Source organism: Phaethon aethereus (genome assembly GCF_964289735.1).
Source record: "Phaethon aethereus genome assembly, chromosome: 8".
Lineage (NCBI taxonomy): Eukaryota > Metazoa > Chordata > Aves > Phaethontiformes > Phaethontidae > Phaethon > Phaethon aethereus.
Genome location: NC_138584.1, coordinates 27,926,895 through 27,954,729, shown reverse-complemented (window position 1 = coordinate 27,954,729; position 27,835 = coordinate 27,926,895). Strand labels below are relative to the sequence as shown.

Sequence of the window (27,835 nt, the reverse complement as noted above, 5' to 3'; positions counted from 1 at the left end):
CATTTTCATGGAGAAAGAGTGAGCATTTCCAAAATGACTGATGGTTGAGGGTGAGGAAGAAGGTCCAGTTCTTTACAGATTATTGCTTTAAGTTGGCCATTTTGGATGTCCAACTATATTCTGTAAGGTATTAGAAAGCTCTTAGAGCTTGCCTTAATGCTTTCCTCATTAGATATGGTTGCCATTAGAAGCTCTTTTGAAGTGCTGTTTTTGTCCATCAGCGTGAGGCTGAATATGAGGAAAACCAATTTGTCATATCTAATTACTGCTTTCCTGATGCAATACACCGAGCTTGTAATTTTTGTATCAGCGTTTCTCAGCAGAGGAAGTTCTGCAGCTGCAGTTCTCTGCTGGTATTATTCCTTCATGTTCCTGCCACTGTTTATCTTTCTCAGATCTTCAGTGTCTTGATTAAATATCTCGGGACGGGTATAAGAGACTGAGTTTGCACCCTTCCTTTGTAAATTTAGATGTCTGCAAGAGTGGGAATTAAGTCAGCCAACAAACTCTTTCTAGAAGATTGCAAACTCGTGAGATTATGGACTCATTTTTCCTATTATTCTGCGTACGTGACGGCAGCGCTCTGGAGTTACATGCTATTAGTGATTTCTTCCCCTGCTGCAGATGTATTTGTATAATGAAATATTTGAAAAAACAGTCTTTTAGTTTGTTCTAAAGCATATTTCTAGAAGCTTCTACATAAAAATGATACTTTCTAACAGGAAGAATATTGTTTAAAGCACCTGGTCTCACTCCATGTTTGGGAAATATTTTGAGGTTGATATGGAAAGTTCTTGGCAAAGAATCCTGCATGTTTGGATCAGAAAAGATGTTGCTTAACTTTATCCCCCAATTACTAATGTTGGCTATTGAAATACAAATCATCTTACACTGACTGTTTAGAAGCAAATTCAGTGTTTTAGTGTTGGAAAGCACAAGTGAGCATTAGGTTCATTTCTTTTCTCTCTAAATTGTAAAGTTTGGTATCAGTCTTTCTTTTAGTAGTTAAAATGTTATTTCAAGTAGCCTTTGTTCACATTTAGTCCAGGTCGTACCATTACCTGTTTGCATGCCGGCAGCAATCCGTTTGGTTTAATATCTGTCCTGTCTCCTACAAGGATTCTCCTGCTGCCACTCTCCCTGGAATGTTTTGAAGCTTCAATTTTACTCTCCTTCTCCTTAAAAGCTAGAGAAACCCAAATGGAAGGCTTTTTAAACTTCCAGCAAGCATGACCAGTCTATACACAGTGATGGACAAGAGATCCAGCTTTTCAGTCATTGCCTTGAGTGGCTTTTTGCAAGTCGTTTTGCCTATTTCTGATTCTGTTTCACTTTCTACCTCATGTACTTTTCAGCTGTGAGACCTTCTGAGTAGGGACATGCATGTGTGTGGATATACTGCCTAGAAAAATGGAATAACCTTATTTATTTTTGCTTTAATGTATTATTTATTTGATAATCTGTCTAGCTCATTACTGGTACTGCATATGTGTCTTTCAGTGTCTCTTCTTGTGCGTGTGAAAGCCATCCAATTCAAGCTATCGTACTCACATAATGATGATTTTCATGCAGAAAAAATTCTGAAAAGTTAGAGACTTCTGAGTTTTTCCACAATCACGTGGGTTCATGAGTTGAGAATATGGGTAATCAGGTACTCGGGCGACAAACCAGCATTTTCGGTTTTGGAGTTGGTGAAAAGATTTTGTCCAGTCCCATGGGAAGATGGCTGCAACACAGCGATTCATATATCTAATGTACTGCAACCCTGCTTGGGACTAGGCAGCTGAAGTATTTAGGAGAAAAAAAACCTCTCCAAGAACAGCCTGACCTCTAAACAGTTCTTTCCACTGAGACACTTCAGCGGGTGCTCCCATCAGTAAATTAGCCTGCGTTCAAAATATTTGTAAAAGTTGAGGTTTGCTATCCATGGCATCAGACTGAGCTGCCTGGCAAGTGATCTTTTGCTTAGTGTTGATGTTTTTATAATTTCCAAAATAAAAGTTAAACTTTCTGGTGCAAGAGTCTCTCTTGAGAGAGGACTCTCTCCTTTATCTTAGAATGAAGACAACTTAATTGTAAAGAAACGTTCATGCTGTTAAATTATTTTGAAATGAAAAGCAGAGTTTCTATTTGTCCTAGCCTTTCCTCTGAAAAAAAAAATCTCAAAAAAACCAAAGGGGAGGGCAATTTCTCACACAAATGTTCACAAAAAAACAACATTCCAACAACTGTCTGTGGAGTAGGATGAAATGTGCTCTGATGTCGAACCCCTCTGCTATTAGCTCATTTTTGAGAGACGCTTTGACACTATAATATAGGGTTGCAAATTGGAATTGCAACACCCTGCTATTGGGCCAAGTGATGAAGCAGCACAATAACTGCGTGCTTGATCTTACCACTCTTTCTTTAACGTGTATGTAAAAGATAGCGGGAGCCTTTCCAGGCGTCTGTCAGGGTATTTGATGCTGTTAGATAGGGAACTTCAGTCTGTGTGTGGTTAGTGTGTGTGTGTGTGTATGTTTTACCAGTATTTTATAGAGTGTAGTAACTACAGGCCAAAGGTTCAGGTTCTTTAACAGTTGGGTTTTGTTTATTATTAAAAGCTTATAGAAATACTAATTAAACTGGTGGATTATTACAGAGAATACAGTTCTTATGCTCTTGTCACAGGAGTTTCCTAGGTAATTGGTCTTGACCTGCATGTCATCTTTAATATTTCATTTGCTCTAGAGTATTATTACTCACTTCCTTTAAGATGATAGCTAGGCTTTTTATGCAGCTAAACTTCTGTTTAACCTTGCTATGAGAATGTGACAGTAGGCTAGTTCAGACAGGTTAACATTCATTTGGTAACCAGCCTGCTTAATCAGCCTGCTTCAACCTGCAGCAAATTAAATCTTTGTGAGTTCTAGCAGACAAGTGATAAAGTCATTCTGAATTATGTATAAAAATAAATGGGGTATTTTCAGTGCTCATGGCAGTAAATGAAATTTAAGGCTTATGATTTATTCTTGGGTTTTTGTTAAGGATGATTGAAATTTATTTTAACTTAATGTTTTTACAGTCTAATTAGGAGGATGCTGTATTTCTGAAATATATATAATGTAAGTGCTCATTCTGTGCCCCGCAGAAATAGTAGTGGTTTTTATTGGATCTCTGTCCTCTGCTTCTTCTGCAACAACCATTAGAAACAATATTTTCAACATACAGTCAGGACTATCTTTATCCACATTGCTAAGAATTGTACAGCATCAAATATTTTGTCAGGTCCAGATTCTGCAAGAACTGGATTTGTTGCCAAAATAAATTCACCATCTTCATTTAAGAGCTATTCACATTGTAAATTTATCCCACATGTTATTAAGATAGGGCTTTGGTGCTTCTGAAGATTTTAATTGTGGTTATCAACACCTCACTTGCCCAGGACTGATGCACTTTCCAGAAGAGGGCAGAAGGCTGGGTGTATGCTTACGCCATGTAAAGAAGTGCGTGAAGGGTGCTTGAAATGGCAAGGACAGCACAGAGGGTTCTGATCATAGAAGAGTGGATAATTTGCATTTTTAGTCATATTGATTAGTACATTTTAAAAGGCAGTGTAAGATCAGATCTTCAAATATTATTGTTGTGTCTCTGCAGGCATCTAGTAATTTTTTTTTTTCAAATTATGCTACCTTTTTTCCACTTGCAGTCTTACTAATTTTGAAAAGTTGAGGTTTAGGCGTACAGCAGAAATGCTGTTTCTGTTGGGACTGGTAAATGAACATCTCTCCTGTCTGTGCTGACTGCAATTTCATCAGCATCGCTGTGTTTGTGTGTGTCCTTTTCCATATGAGAAATGTGGCATGTGCCTTTGACATTAATAATGACCAAGATGGAAATTAAAAGTATTTTTTAAGTAGCCACTCTGATTATGTCTTTTACAATGTCTGGCAATAAACTGCTCTTTCAAGATTTTTTTTTTCCCAAGATGATTTAACTGTTTTTAACTAGTTGTATGGGTACCTATCATCTTCACTTTAACATTTGCTTATTGATGAGGAAGGAAAAAATTACACTTACTTCATAAAGGCATACCACTGTAAAAGTTATCATGTACAAATAATGGTTTAAAATAACAATTCAAGACAGTTTTGAGTTTCCAATTCCATTTAGTTTGTTTTGATACTCTGTGCATACATACCTGTACAACTCAGTTGTTGTTTCTTTGAATGTTTTTACTTAAGCAATCATTTTAGTTGTTCAGGCTTCTTTCTTTATGTTTGTATAATTAACTTGACCTTCTGCAGTGCAGTCTTCAGTTTGAATCTCAAAGCACCCCTAAAAAACCACAACCCTCAGTTGAGACTATAGCTTTAATAAATGATCGTTGCTTTGTTTGTAGATGACTCTAGCTGTTTCGGGACTGACTTTTCCTTGCCATCGACTTACAGTTGGAAGAAGGTCTTCACCTGTACAAACAAGGGAACAGTCAGAGGAGGTAAGATCATCTTTATTTAACAAGTATACTCTAGGAATAACCAGGGAAAGCTCATTTTGCCGTAGTCACAGTCTCTTCTATTGTCAAATACATCAGTAGAATTGCATTTTAAAAGAATCACTGTACAATTCCTGTAACACATAATTGTGACAAAGTAAGGAACTAGGTAAATGAGTCTTTGAAGAAAAAGAGGAAAAACAAATTAAGCAAGTCACAGTAAGCATTGAAAAATACTCCAAATTAAACAGAAGGCTGTTATATGAAAACATATATTTTTAGGACTAGCAGAAAAGAGATGTTTGCAGACTGTATGAACTCTCATTTTGTTGTTTCTAACTATTAATAGTTTGGGTTAAAATTTCTAATGCCTTTGTCCTTCCTCAAAATGAATTTAATATAATCAGTTTCCCATTTTCCACACACTTTTCTTACCATTTTATTTAGAGAACTTTAGCATATAAGGTTTATCTTGCTGCACAGAAAGGATGTGTTTCAGTCTGTTCAGCTCATTTGAGTTGGCAAGCTGTGAGGTACAGTCAGGATGCAAGCCTGGATACATGCTGTTGGATAGCTGTTAAAAATTAGAGGATGGTGAGACAATATTGTTCTAGCTATACCTGAACCTCTTAGCAGGTTAAATAGGTGGTTATTGTTTTCTCTGGAATACACAGCATAACTGTGTCATTTCTTCTTTACTTCATTCTTTCAAAATTATCTGTTTGTCCAACTTGTAGAATTTTCTTGTAGACTTTTTCATTCAGAAAACATTCTTTATTTGAAGTTCTTAATGTGTAGCTGTTGTAGGGAGAGATCCAGCATGTTTGGAGCTCTTTGCTCCTCTCTTGGTCTCTTGCATGCTCGAGCTGAAGCCTCACATTCCATAATACGCCTTGTTGCACCTTCAGAGTCATGTAAATTTTCTGTAGTGTACTATCACTGTAACTCCTAGGTCAAGCGGAGCTGGAATAGTTGTTCATGAAACAAGTCGGTTTAGAGGCAAGTTAACATGGAATAGTTAAAACCAAAATTTTCTGAGCTGTTTTATGTTTCAGAGGACATTAAATCCAAAAGATCTAACAGTGGGACATGGAGGCACAGGTGGGACCTTAGCTCCTTCCAGAAAAATGTTGATCTTTCTCCTTTATACTGATATGCTAAAGAAATGAGCCTGTTATTCAACACGCAGTAGTCTGGTGTGCCAAGTGAGGACTACAGGTGCTAAATTTGCATGGAAGAGATTGCAATACAATAGATGGGTACCTTTCCAAGGACTGTCCCCCACCGTGCAAGTATTGTTACAGTAGATTTCATCTGGATGTCTAAAATTAGTGACAGATTGTGTCGCTCTTCTCACTTTTTTTCTTATGCAGTTAAACCAGCTGTAGTACCTTTAGATGGAAAACAGCATTAACTTTAGGTACCATTTGCTCAACTATGTGTGCACAGAGCCAGCTCCTTAGTTATTTAATAATGCATTTTGTCACGTAATATTGCCATGTCAACCAAACTTCTGGTAAAAAGTAGATCTTTTTTATCAAAAGCAATCTGGTAATGTTGTATAAAATAGTAAAACAAAATGCAGCATGTCAAGTGTTTTTATAGGAATGCCCAAGTATTTTTCAGTATGTGTGTGTTTCATATTTCACTGAAGATGGTATCTGTAACAGAGGCTTACGGTGGATTTTGGGTTTTGTTTTTGTATAGCAATGCACTGATGTTCATATGGTTAGTGACAGTGACGGAGATGACTTTGAAGATGCTACAGAGTTTGGAGTTGATGATGGAGAAATGTTTGGAGTAGCATCATCTGCCTTGAGGAAATCGCCAATGAGTAAGAGTTGACAGTTATTTACGATTAACTGGCGATTGTACAGCACTAGTGAATGCAGAGGTGTGATGGGTCTGCATAGTAAGAAACAAGAAAGTATCTTTTGACAGGAATGTTAGAATTGAGTCTCATGTCTGATGGATGTATCAAATGAAAATACTGGAAACATAACTGGCAACTATGAAAGCGTCTCCCCATGGAGGAAGTTTCTTAACCTTACGATTTTAGCTTATAGTTGAAGAATATTAATTTAACTCTGAGAAATTAGAATCTCTAACCAAATGTACCTGTAGATAACTAGATTTCCGCTTTCCTGTTTTGAAAAATCTGTAGATTTTTCACTTCAGCATCTTGTAGTGATGAATATTTTTAGTCATTTACATTAAATAAGTTTTTCAGTGATTATTTGCCCTTGATTTATGAAAAGGATTGAGCAGGAGCAGTCAATTACCTCCTATATGCAATTCTATATACTCTTTATTTACTTTAGGCTTGCATTAGTGTTACCTTAGAAGTTTTTTGACAGAAAAATATGTAATAACATGGAAAACTTTTAAATATTATGTATAGGAAGTTAAAAAAAAAAAAAAAAGAAAATATAGTGGATCAAGCCTTTCAAGACAGTCCTTTCATTTTAATATATTAAAGTAAGTCCAGAGTGTTAACTCTGAACATGTGATATATCACATTGCACTGGCCATGAGGATTTTACTGTTTGGAAAGCCTGAATATATTCATGAGAGTGTCTGGAAATTTCATGTCTTACCAAAGGTTCATAGTTGATAGTCTTTCATTAAATTTATATGGTCGCTTGGTAACCACCTCAGTAAGCTGTCAACATTAAAAAAAAAAAATCTATAAGCAAGTGAGTTCGCATATTAAAATCTGTTTCCATAAGGTTGCATTTAACTTGTATTTTTCTTTCTTTTTTTTTTTTTTTTTTTTGAAGTGCCAGAAAATGCTGAAAATGAAGGAGATGCCTTATTACAATTTACGGCTGAGTTTTCTTCAAGGTAAGCTTAGCCTGTTAACTGTGCAATTCTTGAACAAATCAAGTAAAATTTAGTAAATAATGAAAATAAAAATAAACCAAATGGACATATTTTCTTGTGGGTTCATAACATACTTAGACATCTTAATCTAATTTATTTTAAGCTTAACTTTGTTAGAACTATTTCTGAACTAAAATTATTTCTCAGTCCAAGTTAGAGTGACAGATTCTTGCCTCATTTAATTTGTCACTAATTAATATAATTACTTAATTATGTAAGGGTCCAGAAGGATGTTAAAGACTCTGATTACATAGAGTAATTTTAATATGATATACAGGAACAGAAAATCTGAAACTTATTAATATTGAAAAATATATACAGACTTGCAATAAGAGTTTTCACAATAATGAAGTGGTTGGATGAATCTCTACTTTAAAAAATATAAAAATGCTGCTTTTTTTTTTTTAAGCTTTATGCGACCAGATCGTGCATTGTTAAACAGTCACCATGTTTCATCAATAGGTAGAAGCTGCAAACTAGTGTACTGCAAAGTAATGCAAAGTATATATGCCTTCTCTTTTCACTCCTCACTGATGAAATGTTCATTTATATATGTGAGATGTATTAATGTGTAATACAAGGATAGCCTTCGATTAACCTTTAAGAATAAAGAGAGGAAATAAGTTATGACTAAAAAATTATATAGAATGTATACGAAAATTGTAAGGTGTCAGTTAGTTACATTGAGCTTTTGAATGTTGGGAGACAGATGGCTTTTAAAGGACATAAGGGAAATACTTTAGAACTGTAGTAGTTCATCTTTCTAAAGATTTAGCCAATGCATTGTATTTATAGAATATATGAAGAGGTAGAATACTGAAGTTACTTATTTTTGTGATTCTTTTTTAATTAATTTGAAATTTCATCTCAACTAGATATGGTGACTGCCATCCTGTTTATTTTATTGGATCATTAGAGGCTGCTTTTCAAGAAGCCTTCTATGGGAAAGCTAGAGATGTAAGTGTGTACTGAAATTACTTTATTTAATTTGGGGGAAAATGGAAATCACTGTAAATGTTTCATTTTTATTTTAAAAAAGGTAAGCTATATTTTTGAGTTATCTTCGTTTTATTGTTTGCAAAGAGTTATACTCATTTAGCTGACTAACGAACATACTTATCTTGGCTGTTGTTGAAATTACACTAACTCATGCTTTCTAATCATTCACGCTATATTTTTATTGGAGTCCCTTGGTCATGAGAGCTTCTCCCCCGGCTTTTCTTCCTGAAATAATGGTGTCCTAGGACCACATAACACTGGCTGCAAGTCTTGTGGTTAACAAGTTCAACGTTGCATGTTGGTAACTCCTTTGAAGGATGGCTAATGAAATTGTAAATTTAAATTGAAAGGTCTCTGAAATACAGTGCACTTTTTTCCCTTTGTACAGCCTTTATCTGCCAAGTAAATTCCAGTACTAAAGTTTGGTTATTTAGTTTTTCTGTACATCCAACCAGACATCTCAAGTTTCTGTTATTCCATGCACACTTTTAAAATCAGTATTTTAATAAAATTAGAATCGGGATAGTTTGTTTAAGTTTTGGTGACTTGAATTCACTAAGAAGAAACCTAAACCCCTGTGTAATTAAGCTGAAACACAAACAAGAAAATCATGCTGTTTAAATTTACTTTTTGTTGTCTTGGTAGATATTTAATTTTAAAATGAAGAATGTTTTGGCTTCCTGTAGTCATTCATATAACAGCTATGTTATATTAGCGGCTGTTATGATAAGTGTGCAGTGTTATGAATCTACACTGTACAGCTTAAGTTAACACATACTTATTAACATGTTGTGTGCACAGATAGTTTTCTCACATTCTAAGTTTCACGGATATTTTCATGTCTTTGTGCAGATTTCAGAGCATAAATGGGTACAGAATAATTCAGTGGCAAAGTATTAATTCATAATAACTCCTTAAAGTGGAACTTAATGAATGTTTAAAAGAAAATTATTATTTCAAGAAAAGTGTTGGAGTTAGGAAGTTCACTTTGTGTCATTTCATCAGTAATGGTTGACAGTGCATCACTACAATAATGGATGAGAGCCCATTAGGAGCTTCCATAGATATATTTTTATACCTGTAAATGTGATATCAATGTAGTGCAGTTATTTAGGGTTTTTTAATACTCCAAGTACTTCATATGCTACTTACATAGCACATCTGAAATTCATGTCACCTTACACTTCTAATATTTTGCGAGGTAGTCGGGGCAAATCCTCATCAGCATAAAGTTACATGCTTAGGAAAGTATTATTTTTGTGGCTTTTTTCTTTAACTTTTTTTCCTTCAAATATTGCTTTAATTTTTGAAAGCACTTCGCCCCAACTACCCTGTGGAATGACATTATTTTCATTGTACATTCTGATTTAAAACAAAGGTTTGAGAATGTATATATACCATTTATTTTTCCTGTGTTTTTCCTGTTACAAACAAGTTTTTTCAGTACTGCCTCCTGGAATTCATAATTGAGGAAAATGATACATTTTTTTATCTTTTTATAATTGCATTTCATAAAATAATTCAATATGTATATCAGTATAAGAAAAAAAGCTTAGGAGAAATTGCAACCTGTATGTCTTGTCTGCTAATTTGTACTGTGGAGGGCACTTAATTTTACCAGGGCAACAGATGAGCTTCAGGCACCAGCATTCTTCACTTGAAGTGAGAAATTGAGTTCCAAGAGTAAATAAAAACAAGATTGAAGGTTTAAATCCTCTGCTAGGCTTTTTGAACTTATATACTCATTAAATGTTTATTGGAGTGGTGGGATTACGAAGGATTTGGGTAGCTTCATCAACTGGTATATACTTAATCACTAAGTAAAACACTACATTTGATAGAGTGTTTCTCACGATGCCACACTCAATCCATCTTAATGAAAACCGCTTCAAACTGATTTAATTTGAGAGCACTTGGCATCTTGAGTGCTCAGAGATCTTAGCCTTTTCTTGACAAATTCTCAACACTGTCCAGAGCAGAAGGTGCACTCTACAGTTCAGGCCTAGTGCGACAGCCATCAGCTACATTTTTCATCTATATTGTGGATATTTTTTCCCTCCAAAAAATCCCAGTATATATGAACTTGAAGCCTTTTTGCAGAAATATTTTAGTTTGGGTTATTTTAAGAAAAGTAACTTATGTCAGCACATGTGTTTTAAACACAAGTTATAGGTTAAAATTATTTTTAAGAGAATAGAAGTTATTCTGTTAAGTCTTAGTGTCTTTCGGTTTTTTGTGTTGGAAGGGATGATAATTCATAGCTGCTAAGGAAAATGTTACTTGAGAAGGAAATACCTTGTAAAAAAGTTTAGATGTTTGCCTGTTACTTGTGTTTTGTTTAGCTTTTATTATTGTAGTTTTTCAATTCGAGTCTTTAGATAGTCAAGATTAACATGCATGATGTGTATCTTTTTTTCATTTAGAGCAACTGCTACCATGATTGTGCCAGTTCTAAGTAGGAGAGATGGAATGAGGTCAAATGTAGCTCTACTTTAAAACATATATATCTCTTTAGCCCAAAAATACAATAGCCAAGATGTAGAGCTTTCCCTTCAACAACAGGTGTCCTTGGCAATGAAATCCCCAGTTACCTGCTGCAGCCTCATCAGGGCTTTGTGTGTTCATTTCCAAGCCTCACTGTATATACAACACAAGAAAATAATTTCATTATTAATTTGTTTTAATTGGGTCAGAAGAGAAATAGAGACAGGTTTATTAAATTCATACATACGTTCTTCTTTTGTGAAATTCTTCCTCTACTTATTGTGCCAATTGGAAAGAAGCATTTCTCTGTTCTGTTACTTCACGGAGAACAAGCTTACTCTTGCTCAAGTAGCTACACTATCATAGAAAGACCTAAACCAGATGCCATGGAAGAAATCTTGTAATGGACAGTTTTAAAAAAGATGTTTGGGGAGGTTTCTCTGTGACTGAAAGCAGTTTGTGGGTGCCCTGTGTTCTAAAACATCAGGGGATTTATCCTAACTTGCAGTGTTACTGTTATTAATTGCTATATTGAATCTCACTGAGCTACTTACTTGAATAATACTAAAGTATTTTCTTTTATTGGAGCTTGTTTGCCTTTTCATTTTTATAGGTGGTTGCTACTCTTTGATTATGAGAAAGAATAAAGACATCCCCTTTACCTTTTCAGGAGCTCTTATCTTTATATACCTCTGTCAGATCACCTCCTGCTCCTCTCTCAACCTTTCTGTCCATTGACTTTTAATAAATATGTGAAACATCTCTCTTAGCACGGATTGGTATTGTCAACCTCAATATATGTTCCTGCATATTGAAAATGAACCATGTTTTTCTTCTCCTTGAATTCTATCAATTAAATTTAGTGGCAGCAGAATATTCCTTCATACGGGGCTTTCTGTAGAAGCATTTTTATCTGTGTAACTCAGAAAACTGGCCCTCATTATTTTAGTTCATGCTGAACTTACTGCAGAAAAAAGATTCACAGAGATAATTATTCTGATTTCTGTTAGAGAACATTATAGAAACAGCATTGACTGCTCTCCAGTCTTCTTGTCTCAGAAGAGAAATTTGAAGTCTGTCTTTTAGATGCTACCTCGTGTGGAGAGAGGTTCTGAATCCCAGTTGCAGCACAGCTTTTTGGTTTAGTCTGTCATCTTTTTTCCCCCCACTTATTCCCTAAATACTGCAGTGATGTTGAGGAGTACAGCTTCACCATCACCTTTTACTTTGACTCCAGGCACATTTCAAATCGAGTCAAAATGCTGCTCCTACATTTTTAAGGGACTTGATCATATTGTGTATCCTAGGTGTGCTTTGAAAATGCATCTGTAGTTGAGCTGTCTGAGGGTCCTAGATGGAGAAATTACTACTTTATATATTCCAATTAAACATAAATAACCTGAATGCTAATCTACCTGAAAGTTTGGACTTGGTGATCTTAAAGGTCCCTTCCAACCTAGTGATTCTGTGATTCTAATCTAAGCTAATCTACCTGAAAGGTTAGTCCTGAGTTTGGGTCTCTCTTCAGCATCCTCTGTACTTGATATTAAATAATGGAATTTTTTTTAAAATTGTCTGCCACACTCTACATTTCCTCCTCTTTCAAAGCCTATGATTTATAGATCTTATTTGAGTTTGGTTTTAATTACTGGATGTTCTTTGCATTATGTAAGATATCGCTACAAATTCCATTGATTGAAATAGAAATACAACAGGATCAAATAGTTTGAAGATGAATGTAGGCTAAATCAGGCTTGAAATAAAACACTTTTCCTGGGAGAGTGGTTAACCATTTGAACAGCTTAGAATAGTTCATATGGATTCTCTGTCACAGATTATTTTTTGAGGCTAGTTGTTTTACTAAAAGATAAAATTACTGGAAGATTAAATTAGGAATTAGTTTAGGGATGTCTTATGCCATGTATAATACAACAGACCAGATCAGAAGATTACAGGGATCATCTCACTCCCACTTAGGAACCTGTGGAGTACAGTTTAGTTCAGATCCTTTTCTACAAGGCTGGAGGCTGGTTAGTGCTCCTTGTCTCTCTGTCTTTGGTGTCTGTCTCCTTTCTTTCGACTGGTGCAGGGGAATTTAATAATGCTTATCTTCAACAGGTTTTGTTCTGTTGTGCGAAATACACAGACAAGGCTTCTATGAATATCCATCTGCCCTATTCCTGCTTTGATCCTTTTTTGAAGTGGAGTAAATTCAAAGTTGTATTGCCTTGGTGTTAGGGGTTTGCATCCTGTTTAGGGAAAAAAGGATTGTGCGTGGTAGGGTAGCTGTGTCCAAGAAGGCGGCTCATGATCTCCAAGATCAGCTTAGACAGGTGGATCAGATTGTACACTTCAAAGGCTTAAAGATGTGCAAATATGTCCCTTTGTTCATTTGAATTAGCTCTCTCTACATAAAACCTAAAGGAAAAATTAAGATCTTGATTTGTTAGCCTACCAGCTTGAAAGAACATTCATGCCTCTAGCAGATGCTACATTGCGAACATTTTTTGTCTCAGTCATTACTTGGAACTTGTAAACATGAGATTCAAAAATAACCATGCAGGTCTGTGGTTTTGCTGACCCTCGTGACTGCATTGTTAATCTTATTAAAGTTCATATTCTTCTGAGGTGTGAAAGTTGTTCACATTATCAGGAACAGGCTGAGAAGCTTGGCTGTCCCATTACCTAGTGATTATCAATTCAGTCTCTCAATCTCATGAAGATCTATGTTTCTTTCTGCCTCAGTGACATCTTTTCCTTCATTTCTTCTAATTCTGTACAAAGTGCATTAACTTTTCTCAAGCTCCAAAATGCAAAAGTGCCCAAGTGGATGGGGCATAGCCGTTTTGGTACATAGGACACATCTTTAACGTGTTTGTCTTACGTGTGGGCGTGTACATGCATGTTAGATCTCTTGGTCAGGTGCATCAGTTTATGTGGCAGGAGGCTGCTGTGCTTTGGATCATGTGGCAGAGAGGTTTCATGGTACAAGGCTACAGCTGGGAGGACCGTACCTCTCGGGTCTGCCCTGCTGCAGTAGTGTCCGTCTACAGCCCGCGTTTCCTTCCAGGGTGCCATGTGCCAGACATATTCCATCAACAGATCAAAGTCAGGCAAGAGAGGGCTGCAGCGCTTCACTGCGAATACACAGTGGCGGGCGTGAGGCAAGGGAGCAGAGGCATGGCTGGCTGGCTGAGTCTCACGCAGTCCGAATGCAACAGAGGTTGTAGGAAAAAAAGGTTGAGGTCTGGATTTTTTAAGGTATTTAGATGACCAAGATGCTGAAAACAGTTAATGCCTCTTTCTCATGGCCCTTTTCCCTCTGAAATAAAATGAAACCTGGAGCTTAAACTTCAAGCTTTTAGGACCTTATGTCTTACTGACATTGATGAGACTTAGACTCTGTCTTAGAGTCTGTCTGTAAATCCAGGCCCCTACTGAAAATTCCAGTGTATGACTGCCTGATCTTCAGCATCCACATACTCTGAAAACTACACCTCTTGATGACTTAAGTTCCTGAAGTCCTAAGGCTTTTGGAAGTCCAACAGCTATTCAGTATTTAGAACCTTTTCACAGAATCATTAAGGTTGGAAAAGACCTTTAAGATCATCAAGTCCAACCATCAACCCAACACCACCAAGCCCACTAAACCATGTCCCGAAGTGCCATGTCTGCATGTTTTTTTGAACACTTCCAGTGATGGTGACTCCACCACCTCCCTGGGCAGCCTGTTCCAATGCTTGACCACTCTCTCTGTAAAGAAATTTTTCGGAATATCCAATCTAAACCTCCCCTGGCACAATTTGAGGCCATTTCCTCTCGTCCTATCACTAGTTACTTGGGAGAAGAGACCAACACCCTCGTCACCACAACCCCCTTTCAGGTAGTTGTAGAGAGCCATAAGGTCTCCCCTCAGCCTCCTCTTCTCCAGACTGAACAACCCCAGTTCCCTCAGCTGCTCCTCATTAGACTTGTTCTCCAGACCCCTCACCAGCTTCGTTGCCCTTCAGTATCTCATACCTTCATAGGGGCTAGCAAAAGTTCGTCCCCATTGGATCTGTTTTCTTGGTTTAAATTTTATGCTAAGTATATAACCCCCAAGTCATTGTATTTTTGAGAAATCCAACACGCAACGGACTAGTTCTTCATTAGTAGGCTTCTTTTATGGAAGTCAAGACTGTTCAGCAGTTTAGTAGGCCTATTTTATTAGTATTGACTAAAAATTCCCAGTATTAGTCATCATAGAATCCTAGAATTCTGATTTTTTTTCAAAGGCTTGAAATAAAAACAACAAAAACCTGCTTATAAATATATACTACCATGGGGTGGGGGGAGAAGAAAAAAAAAACACACCAAAAAACAAACCAAAAAACAAAACAAAAAACAAAACAAAAAGGAAAAAAAACCAAAAAAACCCAAGCCACACAACAACAGCAACAACGAACTCCAAGCTGTGAGCCTTTTGTAATAATGCATTTTTCTAAGGAAAAAATATCCCTGGCTTCCACTAAGATTTTTCAAACTAATATTTCAGCACTTGAGTTCCTCCTACTACATCTTTTCATTTGTCCTAGCAGTATGCCTATGCCTGACCTTAACATTTTGGATGAATTATCAGACACAAGTACAGTCTTTTATATTTGATGGAGTTTAGTCTTTGCACGGTGAGGTTTGATGCAACAAAAATTACATTCACTTGTAAAGTAGCTCAGTGTAAACATCTATTGTGTATGGGCCTGTTTTGTTTACTAAAATTTGTCCCTAAACCTTTAAGCCTAAAACTGTGCATATTTTGAAACATTCCGTTGTATGGAATCTCATATTTAACAGTTTCATGGGGTTGTTTCTTTGGAAGTAAAAGTGTTTCTCAAGAGCCTTTTTTTCTATCCGCTCCCAGTGAAAAGAGGAGAGCAAAGCCATCCGCTTACCACAAAGCAGTGCCACCACAAAGGAAAGATTAAGGGTTTAGAGAGAGGTCAATGTGGGTTTTTCTCTAACTAAACACTTTCCTAAAGTTTCCTTGTGGAAAAAATAATGAAGTCATCTCAGAGTTTTTAAAGAATTTTTATTTCTTTTTCACCGTCTGCATTCGCTTGTCTTCTCAGCATGGATGTTTAATCTTTCTAGGCTTTGTGAATTGGCCCAAATGAATAAGTGGTGAGCTGTCTCTCTAGGAGCTAGAGGCTTATTCTAAGGCCCTAATCACTGAGTAAACACATCTTTGCCCTCCCTCTCTTACAACTGCTATATAATAGTCGAGATTCTAGCACAGTAACCTGGATATTGCAGGGATCGACGCTTTGAAATGCAGAATGGCTGATCCTCAAAAACAGACAGTGCCTGATCTTCCCCTGCCTCTTTCTTCTTTTTAAATTAAACATCACCACAGAAATGCTGTTTTATTGCTTGATATTGTGCATCAGTGCCCTGGATTTTCAAGTTTAGTTTCAGTCAACACTGTTGGCTGCACTTATATGGATCTCTGCATGTTGGGCTTATTAATGGTCCTTCCTGGTACATATGTATGTGGTTCTGAAAAACATTTAAACCAAATTAGACAAACATTAATGCAAATTACTAATCTTTTTCCCAAAGTCTAATGTTCAAATGTATTCTTCTTTTTATAAACAGTCATTAAGTTATGTCCAAAGCCAGCATATGAGGTGATAGCCATACTGGTTTTTTACAGAGACAGCTTATCTCAGAATTGGGTCCCATGTCTTGTTCTATCAATACACATCAATATCTAGTGTTCAGTGTTACTTCCGATGAAAAGATTTGAAATTACTTTAAATAAAAGTCTGAAAATAGTATTTACCGTATTGTCTCAGCAAATATGTTCAAGTAGGATTTTAAAATGAAGTAAGTGGCGTATATGGGTATGGGGAAATGGAAAGTTGTAATTTTCTGAATGGTATTTATAATTCATTGAATACCAGATATAGGATCATGGTCTTTAACTAGCTCATAGTTCCTTTATGTTTTTTTCAGTCTGCTTTCTATCTTTATGTATACATAGACTCGCTTTCCAAAAGGTGGTCTGAGATTATCATGGGGACACAGCACAGCTCTGTGCTGCTGGCAGTGAAGCTCAAATATTACTTGATAGGGTTTCAGAAGAACATGGCACAGAATATTTTGTTTCAAGAGGCCACAAACACCATCCTCAACATCTTGTCTTTGCTAACATGGTAACTATGATGAGATATATCAGCACTCACAAACTCAGTGTGGGATTTGATCCAGGTCTCCCGTACCCCTTCCCTTGCATCTTACGCATTCGCGGTGCTGGGGTGGCTATCTGGCTCCTCAGCTCTGAGAGATGTAGCCAGCTGGGCTGCCACGTGGCCTTTTGACCAGCAACACATCGACTTACGAAGTAGGCGAGAGGCCAACGTGCTGTGGGCCTCCCCACATCATACGGCTGGATGGAGAGCTGCCAAAACGTCCAGCACGTAGCGTCGCAGGCTTTGGGACTGTAAGCAGCTGTATTGTTACGTACTCATTTTCTTCTTTTTTTGGTTACAGGTGGGGTCATAACAACACACTGTCATTTTTTCAGGTGGTTTATAATTGTTTTGTATTGTAGATGCTGTTGTATCAAGAGCTGTGTTCCTGGCTCGGGGAATTGTTCCAAATGTTATCTTTATTGGGCAGCAAGTCAAAAAAGCTCACTCATTTCTTAAGCTAAGTCTGTTTAATAAGGTTTTTGTTTTCATTCAAATGTTGTAATTTTCGTGTTCTAAGCAAATAACGTATCGCATTTTGGTACCCAGAATAAAATATTAGGAAGCATTGGGAAGATTTACAGACTTGGAAGGATGGACCATTTGGCTTGAAATCCACAGGGTTTTTCCCTGTCTCTGCATGTTGAGATACTCGGCAACCTCAATAAACACCACAGGGCGTACTAGCACACAAATCTGCAACAAGTAATGTTAAATTACTAAAAAGCCTGAGGAAGTTTTCACTGATCTTTTCTCGTGTCCTTTCAGAGAAAGCTTCTTGCTATCTACCTCCACCATGATGAAAGTGTATTAACCAACGTCTTCTGCTCACAAATGCTTTGTGCTGAATCTATTGTCTCTTATCTGAGTCAGAACTTCATAACCTGGGCATGGGACATGACAAAAGAAGCAAACAGAGCAAGGTAAGGACTGTGAGTGGAGCAGCTTCTCTCTCAAGGAAGACCCTTATCTCTGTGTCATCTCTATGTATCGAATCTTTTGTTGCTCGGTATCTATTTGAACTAAAAACTTCATGCTCATTCTTAGCTGATCAACGAAGCTGTGCTGGCTGATGTTCACTGAGAATTGGACCGTCCTTGTTTTCAATACAAAGTGGCTTCTTATTCCTGTGCAGGAAAAAATGGTCAAAGAAATTATTTAATTATTTCCTTTTTGGGGATTGGGGGGATATTTTGCAAACATAGTTCTAGGAAGGTGTCTTCACAGTTTTGCATTGCAGTGCCATAACGTTATGGGAGATTAATTGTGTGTACATAGGTGTAACTGCATTAGAACTGTCTGGGATAATAACTACTGTTAATGAAAATCTTACTTTAAAAATAATATTAATGTGATAAATCAATATTTAAAACATCATGCAAAAAATTAGAAGCTTGCAAATCATATGAACTTTTTTGAACTACAGTTTTCTTACATTACTTTGGTAATGTTCAGATATTTTGGCAGGCTGTAATATAATAAAAGCTATCCTATGTCTTAGGTCATCATTTTGCTAATGAGTAAATAAATTAAAAACCCGTACATTCCACCTCCTTCTACCTATTTTGTGTAATATAAGCATATTTTCTTATGCTTATATTAAGACCTCTCTCTTCTTCAGTTATTTATCAGTTGATAATAATCTGTTGAAAATAATGATTTTATGATTATACTTATATTTAGAAATCAGATGTGTTTGGTTTTCTAACTTCGACCTTATTTCATCACCTTTACGAAAGAAGATGACTGCTTGCCAGGATAATGTCTTGCATATATTATTATAATGAGAGTTATTCTAACTTTTTAACAAAAGATGCAACAGTCATTTAGACTGGGATAAGGTTGCTGCTTTTTTACACAATTCCATTGATTATTGAACAATTAAAAGTACATATTCATGTTTCTTTCTCTTGTGGCTTGCTAGAATAGAGCATTCATGCATTTCTATTCTTAAATATGTAAATTATAGTTAATATTTCTTTACTAAAAGTGGGCATGGAGAACAGAACAATCTGTTTTTCTAATACGCTTTTTAAATGACGCTTGCGTTTCACAGGAATTCCTCACTCAATCTTCTGCACTTCATCAATGGATGAATCAGCAGCTATATTCCTACTTTAAATTATTCTAGAGACGAGTTAAAGATTATGAAAAAAGCAGTCACAAAAACAGATAAAAAGTTTTTTAAAAGGAAGAAAGAGAGGAAAAAGAAACATCTAGATTCTTTCATGGGACCAAATACTGGAAAGTTGCTTAAGTCTTTTGGTATTGCCATTCATCGGCAGTAAGGAGCCTCCTCCTTTTCTTTTATCCCACAAGTTGGTGTAGAAGGAAACACTATTTCCAAACCATCTGTAGTGGCTATGTTCAGTTGACTACCTGCTGTTCTATTGTTCGCTTTTCTATTTAATTCTCTAGTTTCTTTTATTTTACAATGACAAAAAATTGCAGTGTAGTTTCTTTTGAAAAACTGTGTTTGAGGGATTTTTTTTTTTATGACTGATGATCAACAGCCATGTAATTGCTTTGTTGTGTTTTACTAAAGAAATCTATTAAGTAGCACAACTTTGATACACTAGTAATAAGAGTTTGCAGGTTACAGAGACACCTGTGGTGACCAAAGCGACAGAAGCTGCTTATTAGAAAGAGCCTGTACAGCTGTGTCCTATTAACTCCTTATGACACTTCTTAAAACACAAAATAAAGGGCTTGTTTAAGGCTTTACAGCTATTCTCAATGAACATAGTCACCGATTGTGCAGTATGATAGGGATTTTAAGCCTTCATTTTTTGCTTTCTATTAACAACAGCAAAGAAACTGTGATAGTAACAGTGAGGTCAAAAAAAAGTAAGGGGTAAACAAGGCATGCTGGCTTGAATTAGAATAATTTCTCAGTTGTGTTTAGTGTCACATCCTGCTACTTAGACTGTGATTTCTTCAGAGAGGAGCATGGTGCTTCCTTCTTCCTTTGGAAAGTGCCAGTGCACTGGACATACCCATAAATAAATACTCAGTACCTCTGTTTAATGACTGCCCTTCATTATGTGACACAACAACAGCGGTCTTGGAGCCTATTCTTTTCCGCATCCCTATGAATACAGCTGCATGTAGCTTTTTGTTTGAATGGTGAGAAGACAATGGCAACAACAGAAGGAACTGCTTTTTGCATGCTGCTGTAGCCCAAGAGCAACTTACTTGTGGTGTTACAATTGCATTAGTCAAAAACCCAGGGTGGGAAGGCAGAGGAGTCAGTCTCACTTAATTTACAGCAATCAGTAGGGACACCTCAATGGCAGTAGTAAAAGTCAGGTTTTCAGTACTGTAGCATGGCATGAATGAATTCAAACAGCTATAAATACTTTGCTCATATAAGCCAAAAAATCTTGAATATTCTGGTTTTTTTCTTGCTCTTTCCTGTCCTCTTTCTGACATCTATGGATGTCATTCTGTTCCAAAAACAGTCTTAATTATAGTTTCCATCTTTCTCGTTAATGAAATGGAGGTCCCTCCTGAACTCTGTAGAACAAAACCAGTTCCAAAATCTTGTCATTTTTCCTGATTTTTAATATGTTTCTCGGCTGACACTGATGTATACAGGGACATGCTTTGAATCCTGTTACTGTATAGTAGCACTTTTCACTGGAATCTCTCAGTCTTGCTCTTCAACACCCATTGCAACAGAATGAAGAGAGTTCTGTAGGTAGGACTAGAAGTAACGCTGTGTGCACGCGCCAAAGTAACTGTTAGCAGTAGCGCAAGAGCATAAGCATTACGACTTTGGGAGTCAGATTTTTAAAAATTTCTGACTACAGCCACCCAGTACTGTTCCTTTGTCAAGCTGAAGGAGAACTCTAGTTAATACAGTTAAGAAGATGTTTTGTTTTGGCTTCCACAGCTTTTAATTGCCTCTGACATAAGGTTTGCAGGAAAGGGAGCAATTACTTTGGGTAAGTGCTGCAAGTTATGTATTTTTTCATTATCATTACTAAAATTAAAAAATCTTAATAAAAGGCGCAAAATAATATAATAAAATAATTAGCCTTCATTTAGGAAAAGAACATGCTGTTTTTATAATACTGTTAAGGTATTATAAATTTATAATATATATAAATTATAAATTTCAGGTATCTACCTGAAAGCTTTATCACCTATAGTTTAGACTTTAGTGAGCAACTGTTTAGAATATTCTTGTAACTTACATTGTCCATGGTCAAAGGAGGAAAAAAAACCCTACAAATCTACAGGTATATCTTTTACTTTCTTGTTGTATTCCACTCAATTTGGGGTGAATTACGAGCTTAAAAAAAAAATCACTGTTTCCTTTCCATTGTTTGCTATGGAGATTTGCTACCATGCCACTCCACACAGCAGAAATACACTTACAGGAGGTGTCAGGGCAGTAGTAGTGGTGCTTGACAGCAGTGGTGTTGACAATTCTGGCCCCACCTTTTTATTCCAAGCACGCTCACCAGCTGTTTTGGGCTCCCACATGGGCTAAGCAATTCCTCGGGTTTCCAGAGAGGTTATGAGGTACATAAGCAGGAGAGCCAGACATGAGCGGCTCTATTTCTGGCACTTTCTGCCTTTCAAGAGTTGACTAAATACCATTATTCTAATATAATTATGTGTGCGCATATGGGAGGTGTATATATACGTATGCAAGCACATGCCTAACTATTTTTGTTAATTCATTAATACACATTAAGAGAACATATTTGTATCCAGGACAGGTATATGGTGAATATGTATACATACATATATACCTGTACATGCACACATACCCTTAGGTTTGTACACACAGCATTTACAAACATAGATTAAGCATAATATTAACATATTTCCAATATACATAGTGTTTTCCAAGCAAAGCAATGCCAAAACTATGAAACAGTGACTTGAATGTTGGTAGCAGCTTTTTAGCTTTTGATATCGTTGCCCTTTGGCAGTGTATTTCAAGGTGTTGCCAACTTTTCTCAGCTCTGATGACAGGTACTTGTTAGTTGTAATGTTCAAAAGATAGTTTTTCACTTTGCTTAAGCTTAGGAAAGAGTTAATGGACTGGAGCGCTTCTCAGCAGCAGGTTGTCTTCACCTGCAATTTCCGTCATCAAGTAATTAGCCATATTCACAGTTGCTGACCCTTAATACTAACCTACTGAATGATGCATGCCTGGATGAAGACCAGTTGACCATATTACTTCAGCTCCCCAATCCTATTTGATCCTTCAGCAAATATATTGCAGGTGTGGGGTCTGGGAGAGCTGGACTTGGTGAGTTAATTTCTCACTGCCTTTTCAGGAGTGACTGTAGATTCTGTATATGTTGCTTGCAAAACTGTTGGACATGTTCTTCAGGCACTAAATCCTTAACAGGTTTCACGGAACAGTGTGAAAACCTTTTCTATTGTATTTTGCAATATTTTATTTAATTTACTTTAATAGCAATACAGTGCCAGTCAATAAAAACAGGTCAAAAGTCTAATTAATGTTTTAAAAATAAAGGTTCTCAAACACCAGGCGAGTTTGTCATTTTCTCTATGGTTTGTTTTGAGGAGGAAGAGGAAAGAAGGTGAGGAGGGAACCCTTCTGTTCCATGATTACATCCCACCCGCTCATTTTCTCCTTTTCTCCTTTGCTTTTGATTTTAGTGGCGATCTTAACAGAATGTCAAGATCAATTTGCAGCATGGTTTAACTCAAGGTTTGCATTCTGCCAGCAGCAATTGTCCTAACGAACAATACCGTATGTTCTTGTAACTTCAGAAGCTTTTAGAAGGCTCATGGCAAGGGCAACATCTAATGACTTTATTAGTATAGGGTTTCAAAATGGGCTCAGTAATTGTTCACATCTCTTTGTCATCTAGTCATAATTACTGCATCGTATTGTTAGGGGTTGCACTTGTGAATAGTTTCCTAATAGCACTGAAATGAAGAAAAAAGGAAAAGGATAAAAGGTGATTGTCTCTTTAGATGGAGAACAAAACAGCCTGTATATAGATGGTGGTTAAACTGTTTATTATACACCCAGCAGAAAAGGTAAACCATCCCTGCTTAAATATTTATGTGCTTCAAGGTAATTTCATGTTAGTAGTCTAAAAATGTCCAAATTTGGAAAACTAAAAACCAACAGAGAATGCATTTTAGTCTCATCAGGATTAGTAAGATATTGATGTCTCCATAATATTCAACTATAAATAGAAAGTAGTCTCTCTGTTGATGTGATAAAGGTTTTCAGTGCATCATTTTATATGCCTATAGTGATGCTTTAAGGTCATCGGAAAATAAAATTATTAAAACCACAGAAATTAACTGCTACATTTGTAAGCATGTATTTTAGGTCCCCACTATAAAACCAAATGCTAAAGCAAGTTCTATTCCACTGTACTTGCACTACAGCCTAGTTTATTAAGCTTGTTGAACAGAAAAGGTGAAAGAATAAAACTCTGTAGTGTCCTGTGCAAAAGAGGTGAAGGCAGAAGAACAGGTAGCCAAGACAGACTTGTTGGACTGTTTTGAGGAAGGAGAAAGAAGTCATTCACAGGTCCATCTAACTACAGGAGTCCACAACTGCACCAGTGAAGTCTAATGCTGGATGGAATTGAAGCTATAGAGAAATTTATCTGCATCTATGCATCTAAATCAACAATCAGAATAAATTGAGTTGGCAGAGTCAGAATTGTTTGTACCAAAATGCACGGAGTGAATGAATCTCCTTGGTACTTCAGGATGCCTGATCGGGACAAAGAATCCTTGCAGAAGTGCAGATGCCCATCCTCTTCCTTTAGGTTAGGATGATTCTGCTTTGACCTCTCGCCTCTCCTTTTTGTTACTGTTCTGACAGTGGGTCTTGGAGAGTTGCAGATAACAGCGTTCAGTCCGTGCCTGGCCAGGAGGTTCAGCTGTACCTGTGTCATTCCTGACCAGTGGTTATCTAATCTGATCTTTGATGTGAGAGAGGTTTCTCAGCATTTCTCCGTAAACAGTTCCAGTAGTTGACTTTCACTCCCTTTAGGCAGTTAACACGAATATTTAACTGAAGTTTCTCTTCAGCAATCGATGACAGTCATATCTTTGTTCGCTCGTTAGGCAATGAGGTATTCTCTTCCTTTTTGCTGCAGTATTCTTTGGACTTAAATGGTGCTATTACGTTTTCCTGCAATTTTCTTAAACTAAGCAACTGTGATTCCTTCAGCCTTTCCTTGTAGCTTGTCCTTTTGTAGGTATTTGTTATTGCAACCTTCATATGGTCCTGTAGTTGGTCCACATCTTTACTGATGCACTGTGCCTAAAACTGCCTTCTCAGTGATAAATACAGAAAGAGGATTATTTCACGTTGTACAAACCATGCTTCTGTTTACTCGCTCCAACAGGATGCTTGTCATCTTCACATCATGACTTTTCTTCTTCCCTTACTGCTTGAGTCTTAGTCTGTATTTGTGCAATTGTTCCTCCTACTCGGAGACTTTCATTGACCTTGTTGAATTGCATTTTACTGGTCTGGACATTTCTCTGATTTGTGAAGATAAATCTGAATTCTTTTACTGACTTCCAATGTGCTGGTAGCTTCTACCATTTTATTAACATCTGTAAATTAACTAAACATACTCTCTATTCTTTATCTAGGTTATTATTAAATCTACCTGTAGCAAGCCTTGGATATTCCTTAGCAAATCATATATTACATGCCTTTCTAATACGATAAGCAATAATCAAAACTAACATGGTCTCCCATTTTTAGTACAGCGTTTTAGCAAGGAGTCCGGGTATATTTTATTTATACTTTTACCAATGATTTGTCTGGTGTCCTGTGGTATCTGAGAGGATGGATTAATGAGTTTCTAGAGCGATGTGTTTTAGACTAAACGGGGTTATAAAGTATTTACCTAATCTGTTTGAACCTTGCAGGATTAAATTAGATCTTCCATGTTTTATGAAGAGATAGATAACCCACTCATCCTGACTTTCCTCTTGCATAAAGAACAAGTGGATAAAATCATGCCTTTTACATCTGAATCCCTGGATATTTAGCGTGTGGATACTAAAGAGGATAGCCACATCATTTGATTCAGGCTGCTTTATACATCTTTAAACCATGCCTTATATCTGTTGCTCATTCCCCCTTTGTGTTTGAGTCAACAGTTATGACCCTGCCAGTGTGGGTAAGACAATAACTCTGTATTACGGAGACTGTGGATAGCAAGCTTATTTTAATATACCATTTAATGACCTTGGCTTTTACTTTTTTAAAAAAAAGTAAATACCTAATACAAAAATGTTATTTTTACATTAACATTTTAACGAGTCTTATGTTGACTTTGCACACTATATAATTATTATTACAAATAATCAGAAACCTTGCATATTTAATATTTATGATGGTTTTCTTCATGCTCGGGAAAGAAGTTACATTTTTTTCACACCCATTTCTGAAGTTTTAAAGTTTCTTTAAAACCTTCAAATAAGGTTGGTCTTGGGACGTATCTGGCCATAAATAAATCACACTTTTTTTGGCCCAAAATCATCCCAGTTGTGGACTGAACACCAGTTCAGACTGAAAGGGAATAGATATTTTAGAAGAGGTTATCAGATTTTGTGCTGCTGCTGCTTTTTGAGCAGGACTTCAGGCTGAGATTGTATAGCAAAAAACATCTCCAATGTGGTCTTTCTGTTAAGAAGTCCTTTGCAAGAAGAGTATCTTGGCACCATGTACCAAAGGGCCTCACTTTAGGAAGAACTTTTCCAGGAAGTTTTCCCACCAGTGTGTAAAAATTAAAAGTAACTACAGGAATATTTATATGAGTAAGACAAATAACCAGATCTCTGTTATTTATGTTGGTACAGAAAATAAGTAAAAATTGATCTAAAATCCTATATATTTTTTAATATTTATTTTAATACATTTTATCTATACATTTAAGAGCAAAGTCCTCTCTGTGGAAGAGAATTTGCCCTTTAGTGCACTAGACAGCTTTGCTAATACAATTATTAATTTACCTTAGGGTGCTGGGGAGAGTTTAAGAAAAGCAAAAGCAAAGGAGAGATTTCAGTTTGTGTTTGAACATACAAAAAGCATTCAAAATGTAGCATCAGCTGGCCCTCTGCACATTCAGGAGTACACTACAATGTACGACATGCAGCTTGCTCTTCATTAGTTTCCTTTTGCAGGTTTACTTGATTAACAAAAAAGAGCTAGAATTAGAATTTTAGATTTAGTTACTCTTTCTGCAACTATACTGTGCCATGCCTGATTGACATTTTTATTTTATTCATAATGTAGGACAAGAGGAAATGGCCAGGGGAGGTTTAGATTGAATATTAGGAAAATTTTCTTTACTGAAAGAGTGGTCAGGCATTGGAACAGGCTGCCCAGAGAAGTGGTGGAGTCACCGTCACTGGAGGTGTTCAGAAAACGTGTAGACATGGCACTTCGGGACATGGTTTAGTGGGCATGGTGGTGTTGGGTTGACGGTTGGACTTGATCTTAGAGGTCCTTTCCAACCTTAATGATTCTATGTCTTGAGAAGATAAATTAATTTGGGGATGTATGCAGAGCTATTCATCCTATCAGATTGTATCATCAGTTTGATTCCAGTAAGTAACTGAAAATTGATACCACAATGGAGGATGGGCATCGAGTAGTCAATCTTTGGTTTCAGTGATGAGTGGTAGGTGGTGTCCATGTCTCTCAAAGCTATGCCAGTTGCTACTTTTCTGAGTGGAAAGAGAACAGAGACTGAATTCCTCTGGATTCAGTGGGATCAAGGCCAAGGGCGGCAGCAGCAGTGCCGTGTTGCGCTGTGATTTTGAACGAAAATGCAGAGGACTCTTATTGCTCAGAATCATCAATTCTTTGCTAAGTTCTTCCTTTAATTCCTTTTCAGTTCTTCCTCTACTACGTAAGAGTAGGAATCACTTTGAGCCAGTTCACATTGGAAAATACAACATGACAGTTTGGGAGCCAAAGAACACCTCTGCCTTACGTCCCCTTTAGGGACGGGGCACCAGAGATGCTCTTAGCTTACTAAATTGTTTAAATTGAAATACTAAAGGAATATTTACGTTTTTCTAAAGCATTTAGCATCATAGCTTTTTGTTTGTTTGTTCATATTCATGGTGTGTTAAGGAGGGGTCTTGTGTAATTAGGGATCCAAACTTGGCTGCAGTAGATCCTGTGATCACAAAAATGTGAACAACATTAATACATACGTTAAAAAGTAATACAGGAGCAGGAGATACATAAAGAAACAATGAGATAATGCCAGTCATTGTAATGATGAAACACCTCCCGTCGGGAGCAGCTTCTATCTCCCACCTAGGGGCTGGCTTTCTCCTTTGGGCTCTCCCCGCAAAAAGGCAGTACGTATTTTGTGGTGTAAATAGGTAGCGTATAGATTAAAAGCTTTCCAGAAATCAAAAAGTATTGAGCTCAGAGATCAACGCTTTTGATGATCAACACTTTGGCCAGAGGTGGCCAATTTTGTTGTTAAAAATTAAAAGCTGCACGTTCTCACAAAAACGGATTATTGCTGAACCCAAGCGTTTACACAATTCTACATAGCATATCTGAGATCAGGAGCTGTGGTAGACCACAGACTTCAGTTGTAATAAGTATTCCCTTTGGTTTTGAGACTCAGTAATATTTTAAACTTTTTTCCACTAGATTTGTAAAGCAGTTACTTTTTCATAATTGTCTTCTAGGAGCTTTTTTAAAGTAATATTAAATAAATTGCATTTTATGATAAAATACAAAAAAGTTATGCCAAGAGTGTAT

At 36.6% G+C, this 27,835-nt stretch overlaps 1 protein-coding gene across 1 annotated transcript in view; it reads left to right on the top strand.

Moving 5' to 3' along the window:
• The window catches only part of FAF1 (Fas associated factor 1), a gene marked incomplete at both ends in the record, with an annotated part of 172,736 nt that overhangs the window by 110,791 nt on the left and 34,110 nt on the right, over window positions 1-27,835 (top strand). The window contains 5 exons of the mRNA XM_082002714.1: window positions 4,382-4,477; window positions 6,182-6,308; window positions 7,255-7,318; window positions 8,233-8,314; window positions 17,836-17,990. Coding sequence (XP_081858840.1) covers window positions 4,382-4,477; window positions 6,182-6,308; window positions 7,255-7,318; window positions 8,233-8,314; window positions 17,836-17,990 — 524 coding nt within the window. The remainder of the gene's footprint in view (window positions 1-4,381; window positions 4,478-6,181; window positions 6,309-7,254; window positions 7,319-8,232; window positions 8,315-17,835; window positions 17,991-27,835) is intronic.